This window comes from Oculina patagonica, chromosome 4 (assembly GCF_052425735.1).
Source record: "Oculina patagonica isolate OP01 chromosome 4, crgOcupat, whole genome shotgun sequence".
Taxonomy (NCBI): Eukaryota; Metazoa; Cnidaria; class Anthozoa; order Scleractinia; family Oculinidae; genus Oculina; species Oculina patagonica.
This window is the reverse complement of record NC_135761.1, coordinates 25,895,587-25,907,359: the sequence shown is the minus strand read 5'-3', so window position 1 is coordinate 25,907,359 and position 11,773 is coordinate 25,895,587. Positions and strand designations below refer to the sequence as shown.

General features: G+C 37.9%; 1 protein-coding gene and 1 long non-coding RNA gene across 2 annotated transcripts; one reads left to right on the top strand and one right to left on the bottom strand.

The window, feature by feature from the left end:
• Positions 1 to 5,724: 5,724 nt before the first annotated feature.
• LOC144649929 (uncharacterized) lies at positions 5,725 to 9,577 on the bottom strand. Its single transcript, XR_013569980.1, has 3 exons — positions 9,390 to 9,577; positions 8,925 to 9,050; positions 5,725 to 6,596 (listed from the first exon to the last, which is right to left on the bottom strand). It is a non-coding gene; the product is annotated as an uncharacterized LOC144649929 (long non-coding RNA).
• Positions 9,578 to 10,635: 1,058 nt separating this feature from the next.
• Positions 10,636 to 11,750, top strand: LOC144648272 (uncharacterized). The gene is made up of 2 exons (XM_078507888.1): positions 10,636 to 10,731; positions 11,280 to 11,750. Exons 1-2 carry the CDS (start codon positions 10,636 to 10,638, stop codon positions 11,748 to 11,750), a joined length of 567 nt encoding a protein of 188 aa, XP_078364014.1.
• The last annotated feature ends 23 nt before the right edge of the window (positions 11,751 to 11,773 follow it).

Below are 11,773 nucleotides of genomic sequence, written 5' to 3'. Positions count from 1 at the left end.
AGAAAGTTTAAAATTCAACTCTAATTACAATTTTTGGTTATTTCTCTTTCTCTCTTATTCAATTGGAGTTTAAATGACAAATACACCCATACTGAACCAAAACGGCTTAAAAGCCATACCCTTTGAAGAGACGCATATCCAAAAGAGCTGATATATCAGAACGCCCTGATTACACCACACCCCTAAAAAAATTAACTCTTTTCTAAACAGAGGACTCTCTTTGGCTAAACGGCATGCCAAACACCTCAAGCAAGGCAGCAGGCATTACTGTCTTTTAAAACTGGTCTGTATTTAACTTAATCCGTGGCTCTGTGGCTAATTTTTATCTTTATTCTTATTTTTTTTTTCGTTGTTTTTAATTGTTTTGTTGTGGAGTCAATAGGTTTTTTTTTTTGAGTCCAGATTTTTTGAGTCCAGGTTTTTTTTTTTTTGTACCGTAGATCTTTTCAGATCCGATATGCTGTGCTTTTATTTAGCATGGTTTTGTCCATGCGCTTAAATGTTCGGAATGGCTGTGCCTACCACATTTAAGTTATTTTGCTTTGCGAGACTCCATCGTGACACTTTGGATTCCTTGTCCCCCGAAACACGTGATGTGGCAGCGCGTGATTCGGGGGACAAGTAAGTTCAAAGTACGGAACTTGATACAGTGTACGGGTTATTGGGCAATTTATTTGCGTTGGCCTTTGGGCTGGCGTCATTTAGATTCGCTACACCGCGCTGATGAGTTCCAATAAGAACGAAACAGCTGTCCGCGGTTGCAATCTTGCTGTATCGGTTCCAGTCGTGGTGTTGTCTCGCAAAGCCTATTTTCACGTAGTATGATCAGCCTTGCTTGCAGTTGTTTGTTATTTCATTTTATTGCTGATCAGATCTCTCAGTAGATCCTACGAATAGCAGCATTATCGTTCGCGGTCCCTTGCAGTTTTAGTCTTACGACATTCATGGCACGCTTTTGTTTCGCGTCACATCATCTCGTGTCACGTCATCCGTTTTTCATCTTTTTGAGTCGAGCAGAAACGTACATCTTTCTCTCAAATTTTATTCGCTTCTCAAAATAGCGCTATACGTGCTGACAGAAAAGTAAACATATTCACAAAACAAATATTAAATGGTAAAAAGGATCAAATGTTACACTAAAATATGTTGTGGTGAAAAAAAAAGAAATCGCGCTACGAAACCTGAGAGCACGGACCATCAATGCCGCAACTTCCATGGAAAAATTAAACATTCAAAGACAAACAAAGTGAGATTGTGTTACATGTTTGGACGCTTATGTGAAAAAAAAAACCTATCAATGACCCAAGAAAACATTCAAAGGCAAATTAAGTGAGATTGTGACATTATTGATGGCAGCTATAAGCTACATGCAGTTACGCTTAAATTATAAAAAAAATATTATTTCGCTTGCTGTGTGACGTGTTTTAGTTAACACGACATCCACAGCACGTTTTTGTTTCGTGTCACGTCATCTCGTGTCACGTTATTATTGAACGCTGGTAATAAAGTGAAATTGCGTTACATTATTGGATTTCATCGAATTACCATGAGGTTGCTCGAAGAGCCTTTGATTCCTCCTGAAGCAACTCTTTTTGTCTTGTGACGTCATGACGTAGTCATGACGACACAAGATAATACTACAGGGGACAAGGTGCATTCCATGCGTATTTGCTTTCTGAGGCCGCGGAATTTTCCCGCCATGTCAATATTTTTCCCGCCATGTCAATATTTTTCCCGCCATGACAAAATTTTCTTTTTTTTAGTAAATGCCGAAAAATGCGATCATCAGATTTAAACAAAACAGATGCAGACTTCTCAACCTCAAAGCACTGGAAATCTAGAGATTGAGGTAAAAAAATCTGGAGATTTCAGTAAAAACCGGGAGATTGATCAACTGACGGACAAAAATAACTAAAAGAGTCCTAAAACCAGGCGCTAATCAAATGACTTGTTACTCTGTTTTTTCGTGAGATTTCTGTTTCTCGTCGTGAGATTGAAGTGAAAACCGTGAGTCTCAGGACAAAATCGTGAGACTTGAGAGGTCTGCAGATGCTGTTTACACTGACAGTTGCGTTTATTTTTAAGCTTTTTGTTTGTTTTTCTTAGTGATAAAAGCAATCACACGAGATTCCCACCATTCTAGTCATATTAGTCAATCGGATAATAGCTACCGTTTCGTGAGAACAATGTGTTTTATGATTTTGGTACAGCAATAAGGGAAAAGCATGTCTTAAACAGGATTGCGCCTTACAGAACTGTAGGTATGTCGACCGACAATATGTCAGGAAAACCTTTTTTTGCCGTTTCCATTTTTGATTAGATCCGATTTCAAAGATGTAATAGACCGTAGTAGTCGAACCACATGTGTGCCTTTACTTCAGTTGACTAGCTAGCTTAGGCGAGTTAGAATTTGTGCTGATTAAACTAGTTCAAAACAACTGATCCCGTGGACATTATTTTCCTTGTGTGTCTTCAATTTGAGTATTACTCGAAGACACACGCGAAAGGTCAACCATGAAACTTTGCTTGGTAGTGTGCGTGAGTTTATTGAAACGTGAGGCTGAAAACGTTCTTATCAGTCACAGACACAAAACAACAAAGGAAAATCTGTGACTTTGTTGACCTTTTTAAGATATTTAAGAATTATCTGTGACAGATAAATGCTTATGAATCTGTGTGTCTGTATTCTTTTTGTGCTGGAGTCCTATAACTGTTCAACGGCTACATGCTGGAGTGTACTTTGAATTTAAGTCAAGCCTACTTTCGGCTGCTTGGAAAAATCGCTTTTGATAAGGTGTCGGAAACAAGTCGCGTGACAATAATAAGTACAAACATTATCCGCCTGACAGAAATAGCAACGATCAATTAGTATGAATCAAAATGGACGCTTAATTACCGTGATTGTGATCGGAATGGATACTATTAAGGCATCGATTTCAAAACTTTAAGCACGTAATCTTATACAATAATTAAAGATAGAAACGTCACGGACAGTTACTCAGAGTTTAACGCACGAAGCGATCATCAGACTGTGTCGTTAGATGCGGTGAAATACAATTTAAACTACGTTCATGGAGGACGGTTGGAACGATCCTGTCTCTGATTGGCCGTGTAGTACTTGTTTTCGTGCCTGCACTTGGTAACAAGCTCAGATCTTTTGTTTAAGAAGGTGTATCTGTCAGCTGATAGTATGCAGAGCTTCTCCGTCAGACACAAATTGCAGCGTGACGGGTTTCCCCTGTAAGCGCTTGCTCTCGTGACAATGGACCACTTGATCAAAAATTCGGTGTTGTTGTCTTTTAGGTCCCAAATCTTATATTTTTTAGTTGGATTTTAAGCCTTTCGCGTGAGAACCTTTTGTAGTTGGAATAAACCTTCGTTTTTATCTTTAGCTGTGAAATCGTGAAGTTCAGCGCAAGCATTCACGACAAAGGTTTCTGAATTGACAAGTGAATCAAGAGTTTCGTATATCGTGTTTTGAATGTCACAACTTTTATCGAGCGACAAAAGTAGCTTTAGTTTAAGTTTAAATTTTAGGGGTGAGGAGTCTAAATGTTTCTTTATGTTAGATGTACGCTTTTTAATTTTCGATATCTTTACAAGCAATAAATAGACGTGAAAAGCGGTCTATTTTCAAATAAATTAAACTCTGAAAAGAGTCACAAGACACTAAGCCCAGAGGGCTTTTGATCATTTATGTTTTCCTTTGGAGCAACTTGTTGCCTTTCAAGCAATTTCAAGACCGAAGATCTCCGAAGATTGTCCGAGTGTTGCCCGAAGACAATACGCGCGTTTCCGAAGATTAACGAAGTTTGCAGAAGATTTTCGTGGAACATCCGAAGACGTTTCGACTTCCACTCATTCCTCATTGAAACATTACAAAATTAATCAGCAAACATGATGCATCGATATCTTCACGATTTTAATTTTTAATTTTCTCAATTCAAGAAATTTTTTCTTTAAAATCTTATATCTTCAGAGGCAAATTAGCATATATTTGGAAAAAATCTCTTGATGATAAAAAGCAGCGTTTTGGATTCTTGCTGAGGGCAACTTCCGAGCAAATTTTTAATCAAAAGCAACTTTTTTGGATTTTTGGAAACCTTTGAGCACCTTTTTTTAGAAATTTCGAGCAACTTTTTGAATAATTCCGAGCAACTTTTGGAAAGCCCTAGATGCGTGACAGCTTTTCGAAAGTGCTTTGAAGTGTTCAGTTTTTCTTTCATGTAATCGACGCTTTGTTTTTCCAATAAAAATAATAACAGTCCCAGAAACTTGCCTTACAAACAAATTTAAAAAAATTGAGGGCGGCCGAGCCAGCTTACGGCTTCTTAACCCTTAAAATATGCTAATATATAGATTTAGGCAAGCCTAAAAGCGGAGCTCCCCAGTTAATTATTTTGCACTTTGTTGAAACCTGAATTCAAGCCATTGTACAATTTTAAGGCTAAGAATATAATATTCGTTTTATTTTTTTTTTTTATAAATTTTAATATTGTTACTTACTTTTTTTTACCGTGTCCCGGGGGGGGAGGGGGGGGGGAAGAGGTACTCCCTAAAATTTACTCAAGGGGTGTGCCACTGAGTCGCTGAGACTCTGGACCTGTTCCAGAGAAAAACGGCTCAATTTGCGACCCTGTTCCAGACAAACAGTGCAAAATAGGTACCCTGTTCCAGACAATATCCACAATGAAAAATATATGAAGATAGATATAAAAACACTAGCGTACATCACAAAGCGCTCACTTGACTTTGTCTGTGGCTTGGAGAAAAACCAATGAGAGGAGCGGATTTTCATAGCTAAACTTGATAGTGTTCCACAGTCAAAAGAGTGATTTGTATACCCTGTTTCAGAGTCAGAGAGGAAAAAGGCATACCCTGTTGAGCAGCACATACCCGTATAGCCCTTATATGGGAGTACCGTATACAGCAACACCAAATAAGCCGAAAACAAACAAAATCAATCAAAACGTTTTAATTCCACCGACAGCATTATGATCCAGAAGTCTGGATGGGAAATTATGCTGCAAAACGGGTAATTATGTAACCATCGTAGATAAGGAGGGGGTAGTAGGGCTGCATGTTGGGGTAGATAGGCATATCACGTGGTAAATTAGCAAAGCACTTAACATTTAGAGTATATAGGAAATAATATACATCTACATTGAGAATATGGTTAATTTTCTTTTTTTCATTCATTCATTTGTTTTTATTTTCACTATTTGCCTATATTTTAATTTTGAATGGAAATGGCAGAGGTCATACATGTAGCAAAGGGTTTACAGCATATTGCCATAAGCTAATGCCAAGCAAACCGGAGTGAAAGCTAACCACAAGCAAACTAGAGTGAAAGCTAATCCCAAGCACACCGGATGAATAAAGCTAACTGCGAGCAAACAGGGGTGAACCTAACTACAAGCAAACCGGAGTGAAACTAACTGGAAGCAAAGAAGGGACATTCTGTAACCCCATCCCACCCCCCTCCCCCCCCCCAAAAAAAAGGATGATAGCACCTTTTTTAATTTTACGTCTTTTTGAGTCCCCTTCCTCTTAAGGGGTTTCACTTCACTTACAGAAATAAAAAAACAAAAATTCTGGGAAGATAGAATATTGCTTGTGTGTCTCAAACTCAGTTTTGTTCTTTGATTACGCAGAAAAAATAGAATCATGTTTGCTTGTGTATAAAACTATGCAAGAAAAAAAGCATCAATACTTTGACTGCTCTTTTAAAAATTTGTATGCTTTATTGTACACATTTTTGTGGAGTCATGTTGCCCATTCGTCATGAAGTTCACAAAGTAAGCAAATGAGTCACAATTTGGTTGCTTCATGGTACCTAATGGATACTGCAAATTTAATCTGGCTTTAGAATATTTCACTAATTTTAACATAATAGCTGTTCTTATAAATTGTACGCAGCATACAACACATAAGAATGAAATTGGTATTGCATATTGCTTGCAATCACGATTTTAACGTCTATACTTAAGAAGTACAGTACCACCAGTTTCAGCATTACCAATCCAAATTCAAATTATTACATTGCTTTTTAACTCCACTACCTCCCCCAAGGTCAACCAAAGATCTTATGATATACAGTAATTAGACAACTACATGTAAGTCCTGTGTAGTCGAGGGCTCAAAATATTTGGACACTTACAGGTCATGTTAACCGGCCAAAGAGATTTTAGCTTGGTCACATGTGGTTTCTTACCAGCCAAAACATTGAAAATAGCAATTTTAAACTCCCATTCATTTCTGCTGTTACTGTTTTGGCTGCATAAATTATTCTTAAAAAGATCACTTCATAATGCCCTTGTTACATCTAAAAAGATGTGAAAGAGACAGGTCAATCAAGAAGTTGTTTTCTGAAGTACACTGTAAATACGTTAACATTTAAAATATAAACTTTGCTCATTTGCAGCTTTTCTTGATTTCAATTTACATGTAATTTACTAGTCTCTTGAAAATGGCATCATGAAGACACCCAAACATCAAGCTGGATAATCTTAATCCTTCCTGTTTTCTTTTGATGTCCTTGTCCACATTCTGTTTTTGTGTCTGTGGCTCTGCAAATTCTGAAATTCATGTTAACCCTGAAAAAAGTCAAATGCCACAGATTAAATTAAAATTGATTAATTGGTATGAAAATCAATAATTTATAAAACAAAACACTTAACGCAAGCTTGTATAAAGTGAAGCAAAACTACTGGATGCGAAAGGATACCTTATATATTTAACAGAGATGTATCAGCACAGACTATTTTTTTTTACTGATAACTGCGAAGTCAACTACAGAAAAAAAACCCGGTAACTCGAACTCGGATAACTCGAACAACCTTCCTAACTCAAACTCACTTCCATTTCCCTTGGATTTGACCCCACTTTTCAGTCATTTTTACTCGGTTAAATTCGAACTCTGATAACTCGAAAACCCCGCTAACTCGAACTAAATTTTGTTTCCCTTGAACAAAATTTGGGTCAAACTTTTTACCCTGATAACTCGAATTCCAGAACTTGCAACTCGCAACGGTTGCCCATTGATTATAGCAATGAACAGATCATGTATTTGACAGTCATTTTCCACTCTTAACAAAAGAATGTGTGGTCGCTTTAGAGTTTCTGGCAAGATAAGTTCAATTTGCACAGTACTGTATACTGAAGTGCTTAAAAATCAGTATACTATCAATTATTAACTTGGCAAATAAAATATTCAATCAACCCCGCTAACTCGAAAAACCCCGCTAACTCGAACTCATTTTCGTTTCCCTTCAGAGTTCGAGTTAGCAGGGTTCTACTGTAAATATTTCAGGACCTGAACAATCGATGAAAATCGATGATCGGAAAATCAATCGATCAATCGATGACAATCGATTAATTACTGTTGATTGGCATCGATTGGCATCGGCCAATCGATGATCAATCGATAATCACACTTTGGTGGTCGCGAACTTCATCGATTGCCATCGATTGGCATTAAACACACAATCAATCCGAAGCATGAAGTAAATACTTACATATGTTGTTTTGTAAAAAAAAAAATAATAAAGCTCCTTTCCATTGAGATGAAGTTTACATCATAAGCTTTAATGTTTCTGTTTTTCATTCGAGTTTCCTACTGTTTGCTAGCGCTAGAATTCCAAAGACACTTCGTTATTCGTGACCGAGTCAAAAATGGCGGACGTGACAGGCGAAACTCATCCCCAGACTCCCACTGTTGTCTCGTTTTGGTTCCGACGTACGGACGACGTATTTTTGAGTTCTCTCTGCTACTGTTTGATTTGAAATATTTCGGACGAGCGAGAAAATGTTTATGGACTACAAGACAGAGTTTTAGAAAAATTACATTGTACTTAGACAGCGAGGAATTCTGTAAGTTGCGATTTCTATTTACTTTGCCAGGAGTTGGTTCGAAAGCAAACCAGACCGAAAAGCGTACGCTTCGTTGATGGAGGCGAATAAGACTTTAATAAGCTCAAAACGTTTGTTTTAAATAATTATTGCCTTATTACTGTTAAGTTAGTAAGTTTCTCGTTGTATTGACATTTTTTGGAAAGGTTATCATTGTTGTTGCTAATAAAATATAACATACAAGAGAGACCGTGTGTTTTAAAGTAAACATATTTATCAAATACTAGTCAAATAAAAAACGATGGCAGTTAAATGATCGATTGAATTGGTAATCGATGATATTGATAATCGATGAAAATCGATGTTAGTTAATTGATCGATTGTCATCGATTATCGATGAAATTGATAATCGATGACAATCGATAATCACAAAAACTTTAGCGATCGATTGTTCATCGATTATCAATATCAATCGATTAATTGATATCGATTGTCATCGATTGTTATCGATTGCCATCGATTATCGATTCCATCGATTGTTCAGGTCCTGATATTTTAATAAACTCAAAGCATCACTGCAAACCCTTACACCCCCTCTTTAAAAGGTTTGACCTTTAAATACTCCCCCTCCCCTCTACCCCTATATATACATGTACATGCATAGGAAAAACATTGCCACATCTTAAAATACTAAGATTTTTAAAGATACACATTTAATTAATAATAAGTTTGCATGCACAGCTGCATACAGTGTCTAAAATGGCATGAATTTACTCACAAAGATTCCAGTTTTCCAGTAGTCATTAACCTTTGTTGTGTGCATTTTCCAAATTCCACAACAAGATTGTGATTTTTTTATGACAAATATAACATTTACTGTTGACATTCTGAATGAAACCAGCAAAACAGACCTCAAAATCTCAAAATTGTTGACATTGTTATGTAATCCACATGAACGCTCAATAGTGAACAGAACTACATGACAAGTGGATTATTTAATATATTTGGGAACGAAAGAGCTAAGTAATGAAGCTGAAGTTTATTTACTCTGACTAAATGAACAGTAATTTTACCTCCATCATGAATATCAATAAACTGCATACACTGAATCGATCTATTTCACTCGGAGTTAACGAAATTCCAGGTGCTTCGTGCAAACTGACATCACTTTCATTCTCATCTCAACTGCTCTTCCAGCACTGTAAAACAAAATAATCATATCACAAGCATTTAAAAATCGTAAGCTTAATTTTCTTCGAGATGTGTTGAAGTGATATTCTTTGTGAATTCGTTCCTCGAAGGCCCAACAATTATTTGTTTACATAATCAAATCCTCCTATTTGATCAGTAAAACCTGGTAAAACTGAATTTTAACGAATAGTATTTTTCAACATTGTTCATGTCACAAGCAAATGCTTAGTGGCGAAAGCAAGTAAAATGTGCCGTCAATATAAGCTTTATACTTTGCGTATAAAGTAAGCTTAAGACAAAACGTAGAGATATTAAATGACGGAAACTCACTGCAGTTTTGTACTCACCTTCACCAGTTGGCCACAGTAGGTACACTCGTCTGCTCGTTTTATCTCCGTTCCCTTGTTCTCCGCTATTTCTTTGCCTGTTTCCTCGGCACCTCTCTTGCTATTTTAGTCGCTTTTCTTCGCTACTTTGCTACCAGGTTCGACAGGCGCTTTGCTATACTTTTTCGCCTGCTTCCTTTCCGGGTTTTCTGGATCTCTCGCGATCTCTTTCCCGTCGCAAATCACTTAAACCCTGTTTCCTCGAAGTTAAGTTTACCCTGCTCTCGTTTGTAGTCATCGGCATAACAAGGAGCCAAAATAAATGTGTTTGTCTCAAGTTCTAACTTTCAGACTAGCTGTTTAGACCTCACACTGCAAAATTATTTCGCGCCAGTACTGCGCGAGTTGTCAAGACCTTTCAAGATCCCGGATGTGCGCAACACCGTACGTACGTACGCCGCCGTACGCGCCCGCGAGGCATGCCGCTAGCCATGATGACCATGAAAACTCGGATGCAGAGGTTTCCTATTTTATTTCATGTGTTTTTTTTTATGGGTATGGTGCTCCGCTCTGCGGCCCTTACGGGCCGCTAAGGAGCTCCGCTAAAATTACTCCAAAAACACTTTTTTTAACCGGTGATTGATTTTCTTGGCTCTACGGTCCTAAATTTCTCTAAACTTTGCTAGAAATGCACTTTCTGACACTGCAGTAAATTTTTTGATGAAATTTCTATGTAAAAATGTACAATATTTGACTTTGGCGCATGCGCATAAGCCAAAATTTGGCTTATGCGAACTTTTGTTCATGTGAACCGTTCCGATTTTTTCCCTTGCTTCTTTCCTTTTCGTTTTTTTCTGCTTTCTTATTCTCTCTATTTTTTACTTTGTGCACCCCTTCTACTGGCCTGAAAAGTTTTGATCTTAATCAATGGAAAATCCTGGAAAGGAGACCTTGATCAAGTACGGGTATATTGGCCTGTTTTAGCACCAATTTAAAACCAAAAACTGATGACGGTTTTTCGATTAGCTTTGTCGGAATGCAGTCAATATTCAAGATGGACAGTCCTGTGGAAAGATCTATCCAACCTCTACAAGTTGTGCATCACAAAAATTGGTTGACGTGTAAATTGGTGACGTCATAAGTGGTTGAATGGCCATTCCTCCAAATCTCGGAAAAATCCGGGTTTAGCATGATAAGGGTTAAGATCATCCAAAGTTGACTGGCCGCAAGGAAGGTGAAGAACAGATGCGGAGACAGCGAGTAAGTGATGCGGATAAGTAAGTGTGCGGATGAGATTGATCTTGTACCTGCGAGATGTGAAGGAGTCCCATTTGGTGTAGAGGACAGTGAAGGTATTCTTACGGTAAATGGATGACGGATGTACCGTCGAAACATGTTTGTGAAATTAAAAAAGTCGTATTAAATTTTAAAATTTCTACATTTTTGCTGCTGTCTCGACCATTTGGAGCAATAATCTACGACATCGCAGCCAAGTATGATGGAAGGATCAGCTCTTCTGACCTCCGCAAACTCGAGAAGATCTCGATAAAGACACGAAAGTCGGGACTGGATTTAGCGTTCCTGCGAAACTGCAAGTCGCTCAATGTTTACCCGAAGTTTCTTTGTTTTCACTTACCTTCAAACACCGCCCGGCAAGACGTATTGGCAATTAAAAAACATCTTTTGAAAAGCGCCATCAACAGCCGATTTAAGGAGCATCGTAAGCTACTTTGCAAAAGAAACAGCTTGATGACCAGAATCTCCAGCGTCTTAAACAGTCTGGACAGCTACATTTTACGTAAGGCTGTTGCCCACAGTGTAGCTAAAGCGACAAATCAGTTCATTAAGACTCACGAGAAGAAGCTAAAAAACCTCACAAGGAATTCTGTTCTACCTTTCGCATCAAGCTAGGTTGTTACAAACCTGTCCTCGTTTGTTCTCACCGCTGAGCAGCTAGATGCGCTCAAATTTGGACTGACACACTCAATATGTCCACCATCGATTAACAAGACTGACATCTTCACCCGCTTTGAACTGATTAGTCAAAGAATGATCAGAAACCTCAAAGACAGCAAGGACACTGGAAAACTAGTTACGGAACTGTCTCATCTGGCTCACACTTACGTCTCCACATATCGTCCCACAACGGCTGACCTCAAAAAGCACGGAATTCTCAAAAACTTACGAAAGAACAAGGACATTGTAATTTTGCAACCAGACAAAGAAAACGGCGTAGTATTTTTAGATAGAACTGCGTATGATAGAGGTATTTTAAAAATAATCAATGATACATCAAAGTTTAAACCCCTTAGCAATGACCCCACCCTAAATCGGGAAGGGAAATTGCAGCGTTTTCTCAGGGATTTAAAGAACGCCATTTAGATCAAGAGGTATATGACGCCATT

What these genes read in the sequence shown, in the direction of transcription:
- LOC144648272 (XM_078507888.1), top strand. Translation starts at nt 10,636, where the DNA reads ATGCGGATAAGTAAGTGTGCGGATGAGATTGATCTTGTACCTGCGAGA. An exon ending in ACAGTGAAGGTATTCTTACG is followed by an intron (nt 10,732 to 11,279) that starts GTAAATGGATGA and finishes GCATCAAGCTAG; the next exon opens with GTTGTTACAAACCTGTCCTC.